The sequence below is a fragment of the Elaeis guineensis genome, chromosome 1 (assembly GCF_000442705.2).
Source record: "Elaeis guineensis isolate ETL-2024a chromosome 1, EG11, whole genome shotgun sequence".
Classification (NCBI taxonomy): Eukaryota; Viridiplantae; Streptophyta; class Magnoliopsida; order Arecales; family Arecaceae; genus Elaeis; species Elaeis guineensis.
Window position 1 is genome coordinate 184946345 of NC_025993.2, and position 9506 is coordinate 184955850.

Here is a 9506-nt window from a genome sequence, read left to right on the forward strand (position 1 = left end):
CGAGCCTCCCTTGGTTGTCGACATGTGTCAAAGATTGGCATAATTAGCAAGTTGATTTTTTCCATCGAGCCATTGAATTCCTAGATCTGCGTGAGCTCTGCTGTGGCCAATCGAAAATTGTCACTTGGTGCATATTGACGGTAGGAGGTGAACCGCCATCAGATTGAAGCCGTCCGAGCTTCTATAAATAAGCACTGTTTATCTTCGGTTATCTCATTTTTACTATTTTACTACTTTGAGGGAGAGGAGAGGGTCACTTAGGCAATTTTCAACAAACTTCGATGATCACCGTCAGCATCTACAACCTTCCTCATCCATGGTCGAGCTCCATCATTTGATCCCGAACTTTGACCCTTGGGCTTGCTCGATCGTCTTTCTTAGGTCAATCTTCCATTCTTTTATGAGTTTTAGGAATGAGTGCATTGACTTCATCCCCATCCACTTGGACTTCGGGTGATGACCTAGAGGGGTGCGGATCCTGCATCCGACATCAGTTATTCCATGGATGAGTCTGAGGTAAGGGAGATGCCCAATTTTGGCCCCTTTCAAATGATCTCCATCCTTACCCAAGAGGACTTAAGTGTTGTGGCTTAAGTATCAAATTCCTTCAGTGTTCAGGCTGAAGGTCGCCGGTCCTGAGGATTGAATAGCTCTTCCATCCTGAGGTCGGATTGGGCTATATGAAGAGTCCTTTAAAGCCGAATTTAGATTGCCTCTTTATTTTTCAATTATAGAGTTACTCAACATGTACCAAATAATCTCATGCTATGTGGCACCAAACTCATAGCGCTTGATCATTGCCTTTGTAGCACATTGTCTTCTCCTCGAGGTGGAACCGATCATCTGCCTCTTCAGAGTGTGTTTCGCTTTGAAGGAGTACCCTAAAGAGGTCGGATGGTGGTATGTATCTCCTCAAAAGGGGTGATGTCTCTTCTGAGATGCTCCTTCCTTGATCCATAATTGAAAAGAGTGGTATTTTTTTTATCTCGACCAAGAAATTTTGAAATTTAAATACATCGTAGGATCAACCTCGGAGGTCGGCGGTTAAGGCTTCAGTTCTCTTAGACACCGAGGAGGAGGCATTGTAGCTCATCTTCAGCCACGTAGCTCTCCCACTTCCTAGGCTCCTTTCTGAGGAGACATTACATAAAGTTGGGTTGAGTCTGGCTGAGCTGATTAAAGGAACTTACTGTATTTAGCTAAAGGCTAGAATACCAGTGACGGACAGCCTTCCTTAGGGTCGAGAAAAAAATCTGACAAAGAATTGCATCAGTCAGTGTATGAAGGAGCATCAGAGCTTTAAAACTCTCTGAGTGATCAACAGCATCGACGGTATCATCATAGAGCTCCAGTTGAGGCATTTTGAACTGAGATGGTAGTGTCTCATCCATAATCTTCTGGGTGAATAGAGGGTCGGTATTGAGGTCGAGCTTTATATCTTGCTATCGTGGGGCTTGGTTATGCAATGCATCGATCCGATGCTGCATCTCCTGGAGCTTTCTTTCCGCTTTGCCTTCCCAAGTAGGGTGGTGACGAGGAGAAAAGTTGTCCAATGTAGAATCTCTCCTTGATAACGGAGTCGGCGAGCTCCTATGTCTTCTTCAGGCAGGATTAGCTAGTCGGCTAAGATGATTGGCACTCACCTTTGGGCTATGCAGGGGAGAAGATTGGTTGGGCGGTCTGCCCTCATCTTGCTATGGGACTTCTGAGGAAGGCTAAGGTGCGGTGGTCTATTGTATCCCCCATATTACAGTAGACAAAGCTTGTACCTACTGGATGAGGCTGTTGTATTGCTCATGAAAAACTGTCGATGTCGGTGGTGGAGGATTTTCTTGGATTAGTTTAGGTGTCTTCCTATCGGACATCATTGGCCTATACTCCATTCGAATGATGAGATGCATTCGATGCTCCTCTTCGTAGCCACATGGTAAATATGGTGGACTCTACTTCTCAAATTGGAACCTCAAAACAAGTTGGGGGAACCCTTCCTTTAGTGCCAACTGTTGCTGCCAACTCCCGCACTTGAGGTCGAATGACTAGTTTGGCCAAGGTGATGAAGCTGCAATCGAAGGGGGACGACCTTCTGATCTCTAACTTGGAACCTGCAAAAAAGTCTCATCAGGATGTTTCTTGGAGAGGATCCTTCGATATTCAAGTTAGGAGATGGAGAATAAGGAGAAGAAGAATGATTTTTTCTGAGAGCTTACCTTGGGGTCTCCGCGCCTCTCTATTTATAAAGGAAAAATTAGAGTCGTACATGACTTGGAGTTCGATCGGTTTCCAATTATCGCATGTAGATTAAGCTTGACGACAGTTATTTTTTTTTGGGGTGTGATTCGATTGCAGATATATCCTTTTTCATTTGGACATTTCAGAATAGGGATGAAATTGGATCGAACTGGACCGGGCCCTACCTCTACCCGAGCCCGATCCGAAAAATATTTTCTGTCTTCGAGCTAAGCTTAGGCCTGATTATTTTATAAAAATTCAAGTCTGAGCTCGACCCGGCCCGAATCCATTCGGGCCAGCCCGAGATCAGATCTTGCTTGGCCTGAGTCTAACCTGAACCTAACCCGAAGTAGAGAAACCCTTTGGCCATTTATTGTCATTTTGCAACAGATCCTGTTTTTTTTTTTTTTTTGGTGGAATGAGGAGCCAAGATAAGAATCGCAGCCTAAAATCTATGCCTTACCCACCAGGATTTGAAACCTCTTCTATAAAAAGCTCAAGGCTGAAAGGAAAGATCAGACGAGCCCACACATCACATGGAGAAAGTGTTTTGAAGATTAGTGACTGAATAATTGTCCCATTCAACCACCATCACTTGGTGACGTGCTCTTTGTCAAAAACCCAAAGTTCTCATTGAGCCAAATGCTTTCTCTACAAACTGATAAAAGAATTTATCATGACCTTTTTGATCCCAAATAAACATTGTATGTTATTTTTGAGGATTTTGCTGATTAAAATGAGAATTACGTAGCTTCAACAGGATTCGGGCCTTGGGTTGAACTTCGGGCCCGGGCTCGGGCCGGGCTTGGGTCGGGCCAAAGATAGGCTCGAGCTCGGCCCGAAGTATAAGCGGGCTTTATATTTAAGCCCAAGTCCGGTTTGAATTCTTTCGGGCCAAGCTCGACGCCTGATCTGAAGTTATTTCGGCCTGAGCCCAATTCCAGTCCTATTTCAGAGTGAAAAAATGGGGGTGGATTCTATCAATGAAGAATGCTGCATATCTTAGTTGGAAGTCGGCTCGGGCCGATCTGAAACACACCTCGTCCATGGCTGAGGCACAACCACCTCAATCGAAATTAAGGTCTGAGCTGCCGTCCATGTGTTCCTTATGAACATGCTCTGGTTTTAGGGCATATTCCTGATGCCCTTAGCCTAGTGGGAAATAGTTCCTATGCCCGTTGAAATCCGATCTCCAATGTCTTCAGTCGGTGTCGAGGATGGAATTGACCAAAGTTGAGGTGGTGATCTACAACAGATATAAATTTAAATTTTAGTGTGGCATATTATATGTTGAAGCAATCATAAGATGAACTTCCTTCAAACTCCAAATGATGAGAAATGGCTCAAATTCAAAAGAGAAGGAAAATCAGAATTTCCTACCACAAATCAGAAAGAACCGAATGTCTTCACATAAGCACATATTTATTTATCCTATCACAGTTTTTCAACTGCTCTATTAAACAAATTATCTTTACATTAGTGTTGATCTTTTTATTAGTGAGATGTTGAAACAAAATGATCAATGATTATTAAATATATTTCACTTAGTATGGTTTTTATTCTAACTTCCAAGTTTTTATAATTCTTTAATTACATAAAATTATAGTTAAATTTTTATTATCTCTTTGCGCATCACATGAGTATCATTATTGAAATGCCAAAATGGATGCTCTCCTTGTATAGAGCTCTTCATTTGCGATGTGAATGTCCATATAAATAACATTAGAATAAATTTTTTTTATTTTGGATGATAAATATTGGTCTATTTAATATGATTCTTTATCAAAATAAAATAGGATAATATCACTATTAAATTATATTAGACAATTTTTTTTATTAGCACTATCATAAATTAATACATAAATTAATGACGTTATTGCTAACCATATTTGCTTAGTATATTCTGATACTGATGAAAAATATTTTTAACCGATATTGTACCTTGCCTATATCGTGTATGGGTCATTAGACTATAATAATAGTTTATTAATTTCTATTATATTTTTATAATTATGATCTTACCTGAAAAGTATAATCTTCAATAATTCTGCTATAAAGCATTTCAATATTTTCTAAATGCAATTCTTTTCTATTTCCTTAGATAGCCGGTTGGATCATGATTTTACTATTTTATTATAATCAATTATCTTACTATATTGATGGATATACATATACTGCTAGAATTTTGTATGATGATAATATATCATAATATAAGTATCAAAAATTTATTTTAGAAAATAATTAGACTCTTGTATCTATTATATTTAATTTTATTTCTGTTATGTATTTTTGTTATACCTATTGCATATTGCATTTCAAGGGCAATTGGAAAAAGGAGGAAAAAAAACTGCATTCGCCACAGCGCGAGGGTCTTAGGCTAGTCTTCTACCGATAGAAACAGAAGTACATAGAATTCGGAATCGAGTCAAAATGATAGGAATAGGATAGTTTGCTCAAATTGTTTGGCAAAATAAAATTGCGTGAGATCCGACGAGAATCATTACGCATGTACGTGCAAAAGAGCTTATGGGGGGTTAGATTTCCTTTACTACAAGTATGGAAGCAAATCTGTGCTCACAATAAGATTGACCGAATATGTAAGTAAATCGGTGGGCTGATATGGTTGACCCAGCATGGAAGCAAATCTTTCCTCCTGTATGTTTGACTGAGTTGGAAGGTCGACATCTGTCTCTTTTATATAGACCCAATTATAAGAACCCATTTGTGCAAATAAATGGTCAAGAGCCAGGCAAAGATGGTGGTGAGGCAGGCTATCGGAAGTTTTTTCTTCCTAGCTTTTATCGTGCTCCAACAAGGTGCAGATCAGGTCAAGAGTCAACAGCCTGATGGTTTTGTGCAAACAAATGGAACTCGATTCATTGTTGATGGAGACATTGTTTATTTTAACGGTTTCAATGCATACTGGATGATGTTGGAGTCATCATTTCCATCAGAGAGGGGGAAGGTAAGCAGTGCTTTGGAACAAGCCTCAAGTTACGGATTGACTCTGGCTAGAACATGGGCTTTCAGTGACGGTGGTCCATGGCCACTACAGTTATCTCCAGGTTCTTATAATGAGAGTATGTTCAAGGTAAAGGATTATCAACTCTAGCTAGCATTCAAAAATTTTGGCCGCACGGACATCTATCTATTTTAATTTGTATCTCTACATATGTTTAATATGTTCTGTTTATTTTCATTTCAGGCGTTAGACTTTGTGATTTCCGAGGCCAGGAGGAATAAGATCTATCTTATTTTAAGCTTGGTGAACAACTACGAGAGTTTTGGAGGAAGAAAACAGTACGTTCAATGGGGAAGAGAAAGGGGCCAGAATGTGAGCTCAGATGATGGGTTCTATACAAATGATGTTATTAAGGGTTACTACAAGAACCATGTCAAGGTATACATAGGAGATTACGCGTTGTTTGGTTTGTCTTTTCTATGTGTCGCTAGTATGTAGGAGACAAGTTTCCACAGTACGTTCTTGGAGATTACATTCCTTGATCGTTGTTTTCTCGTGTCTCCGGAAGGGCTGCAACACTAGCAGCCTAACCATAACCTATAATCCTTCTTCAACCCACTTCCACCAAACTATATTTTTAGCTAAACGTGAGTTTAGTCAAATTGATGTCAGGTGAGGTTGGATTGAGCTACGTAGCTTGGATGAAACTAAATGGACACTTTAGATTATATACATGATCGTGCATTAGACTAGAGAACTAAGAGCACTTCTGCCCTTTTTTCTTTTTTTTTCCTCGGGTGACAAAAGAGCCTGTAGGAATGAGCTACATAATGGAGATTATGGTTCTCCCGTACATATCCTTAACCTTTCAAATTTTGGTGGGGATGGGATTTGTTCCCAGGTCACTTAGTCCACTGCCAAAGGACTTTATTAGCTTGATAAATTGGTACCTGCAAATTATTTCTGCCATCTAACCTAATTGATAATCCCCACCCAATCCAATCCAACAGGTGGTTGGTTCAATGCTATGCTTGGCACAAGTGGGAGAGGACCAAGCCCCGTCGGGCAGGTTTGGGCTGAGGGTATGGGTCAAATTGTCTGACCCGAACTTTAAATAGGTCATGTATGCTTGTAGTTTTGAACCAACTTAAGTCATGATCAGGATATAAATTTATGAGTCAAAATAATTCATGTTAGGTCGAGTTATGAACTTAATATGAATTTTTTGAGTTATCAATCTTTTTCTTAATGGTAATTGTTTAAAATAATTCAGGAATTATACGTTAACTTAGGTTCATGATTTATTAAGTTTTGTGAAATAGACTAGGTCAGGATCAAATCTTTAACTCGAGTTTCGAGGAGATTAGCTCAAATGCAACGGTGTTCCCCGTAAGAGGAGATTGATTTCTCACTAGTTTGGTGTCTCAGACGGTGCTGACGAGGATCAACACGGTTACTGGTCTAGCATACAAGGATGACCCAACCATCTTTGCTTGGGAGCTCATCAACGAACCACGTTGCGAGAGTGACCTCTCTGGTAGAACCTTCCAGGTCAGGTACTAATTTTAATTCTTGTAGTCGTTTATTTTATATCGCCATTTGTGCCTGCCCATCCAAAAGATGGAAAGTTGGATAGATTAAGCGATTCAACAGCATCAGTCACCAGCGACTACCATGTACTTGATTGTACATTCTCTTCTTTAATTAATAGGCTTGGATCGAAGAAATGGCCGCTTATGTGAAATCCATAGACAATAAACACTTGCTAGAGATTGGGATGGAAGGGTTCTACGGCGATTCGATGCAAGGAAGGCGGCAATTCAATCCCAATGGTTACGTGTTTGGAACTGATTTCATCTCCCACAATCAAGTCCAAGGAATCGATTTCGCCACGATTCATGCATATCCAGATTTATGGTAAAAAACTGGACACCGCTTCATTCAAATTTTCTTCATCGATTCGTGCAGAGCAATAAACATCATTCCTATATTTGAAAATTCTTTTTTCAAAAAGAACATGCAAATAACTTTCGCTGCTAATTCCAAGTGCTTTTAGGGAAGAGCAATTTATATGCACTACTTTACTCAAAGTAGGCTAGATGAGGGCTGACTATAGTTGCAATTAGGAAAGCAACATCACAATGCTACTCTAATTAACCGTACCCATGTTTGATGGAGCATGATTGCTGGTTTTCAGCTGGGCTGATAACTTGATCCCTTTTTTTTTTTTTTCTTGGTGGCAAGAAAGAATAACTTGGCCTTTTAATAAGAGGGAGGGAAAATGACTTTTTAAATCTGCAGGTTAGCGAACTGGAGCTCGGGAGACCAACTTAGATTTCTACAGAACTGGACTCAAATCCATGTCTCAGACTCATCCACCATTCTAAAGAAGCCCCTTCTCTTCACGGAGTTTGGCAAGTCTTTGAAGCCTCCAGGGTCTACCGTGAATCAGAGGGACGCTTTCTACGGGCAAGTCTACGGCTCTGCTTTTGTCTCGGCCGAGGATGAAGGCCCGCTTGGAGGTGGGCTCTTCTGGCAGCTCCTGGCACAGGGGATGGACGGCCTAAGAGACAGCTATGAGATCGTACCCACGGAGCAACGCTCCACCGCGAGCATTATTTCCCAAATCTCCCGCAGGATATCGGGACTCAATAACCGCCGGAGACATGGATAGATTGGAATTTGGAAACCCAAGAAGGGTTGGGCAAAATAGCACAAATAAGAAAAAAATGTGCTTGTTCTTATTGGTTCAATCTTGAATAAATGAAGCATGACGAAAGCGCTCGTTATAGTCCCCCTCACATACACTAAACAATTTCGATATGGCTCTCTCTCGTACGGATGGTGTGGAAGCTTGTTGTAGATCTTGTCTCTGTCTTAAGCATTGTTGCAGCGCACGTGGCACAAACTTCGTTCATTGTAATGACATCTGTATGGTCCAAAAAGTAATTTTTTGGATGGGTAGAGGGTATGATAAGAGCGGAGCATTGGTCACGTCAAAGATCGTCCTCTGAAGGCAGCCATTTCTGCATGCTTTGAGATTCAGATTTTTGTTCGCTTGGGTGTAATCACCGATGATCTAGTCACCTGCTAAAGCCGACGAGATGGTGGATGATGGCGAAGAAGCTGCGAGACCTTCCTAGTGTCTCAAAAGGCGGCGACCGATCAGAGATGAGTTAGAAACGGATGCTGCAAGGGCAGACGGTGTAGGTCTCATCAAAACTATCATCGGAGAAGGTGACAAAGCCCATCCAATGGTTTCTAGAGGTTGTCGAGGCCCCGACAGAGACCCTCCAGGAGCGATCGAAGCGCTGGGCGGCATCTACGGTGGTTGGAAGGAGCCTGGGGCAGCGGGTGTCGCTGGAGTTGGTGGCCAGGGACTTCTGGCTCTGGGGAGGCGTGAAAGGGGATTAGGGATGGCAAAATTAATCCGACCTGATGGGTATACATCCTACCCGAACCCGGTCAAACCCGAAAAATAGGATTTGACTGGGTTTGGATTCGGGTTTGGGTAAAATCCGAAAACTATAGTACGGGTATGGGTAGTGCTATTTTCTACCCGAACCCGACCCGAACCTATGGATATGGGTAATATCCGAACCCATATCCGAATATATATATATATATATATATATACATACATACATATATACATATCTGAATATATATATATACATACATATACATATACATATACATATACATATACATACATATATATATATATACACACACACACACACATATATACACACACATATATATGATCTCTCTCTCTCTATATATATATATATAATTATATATATGTATGTATGTATATGTATGCATGCATATATGTATGCATGTATGTGTGTGTGTGTGTTAGAAGTGTGTATGTGCTTATGTATGTATGTATATATATATATAATTGGTAATTCTATTTTTGATTGATAATATGTATAAAATTATTTTACTTTTTTTTTGTATAGAATGGATGGGTATAGGTTGGGTATGGGACGGGTATGGATTGGGTATGGAAAAATGGGTTACCCACGGGTATCCCCAAACCTGTTGGGTATGGGGATGGGTATCTCTTTTCTTACCCGATTGGGTATCGGGTAAGGTTTGGGTATAGGGTATTAAGTTCGAGTTTGGAGATGGGTAGTATACTACCCGACCCAAACCCTACCCATTGCCATCCCTAAAGGGGATGTTGCGACGTATGGGCTGGAGAGGGGACTGCTCCTCATCTGGTTTGGAGAGATGGAGGACTGTGGCCGGGCTAGCCCTTGAACTGTGGAGTTTGGGGTTTTTTCTCGTAGAGGGGTGATCTCGA

The 9506-nt window shown here is 40.9% G+C and overlaps 1 protein-coding gene across 1 annotated transcript; it reads left to right on the top strand.

The window, feature by feature from the left end:
- The first annotated feature begins 4984 nt into the window (after positions 1-4984).
- LOC105040152 (mannan endo-1,4-beta-mannosidase 1) lies at positions 4985-7865 on the top strand. The gene is made up of 5 exons (XM_019848210.3): positions 4985-5320; positions 5435-5629; positions 6620-6742; positions 6903-7108; positions 7493-7865. The coding sequence occupies exons 1-5, from the start codon at positions 4985-4987 to the stop codon at positions 7863-7865; spliced, it is 1233 nt and encodes a 410-aa protein (XP_019703769.3).
- The last annotated feature ends 1641 nt before the right edge of the window (positions 7866-9506 follow it).

Coding starts and splice junctions, on each gene's coding strand:
- LOC105040152 (XM_019848210.3), top strand. CDS start 4,985: ATGGTGGTGAGGCAGGCTATCGGAAGTTTTTTCTTCCTAGCTTTTATC. Junction 6,743..6,902: donor TCTCTGGTAGAACCTTCCAG/GTCAGGTACTAA, acceptor TTTAATTAATAG/GCTTGGATCGAAGAAATGGC. Junction 7,109..7,492: donor CATGCATATCCAGATTTATG/GTAAAAAACTGG, acceptor TTAAATCTGCAG/GTTAGCGAACTGGAGCTCGG.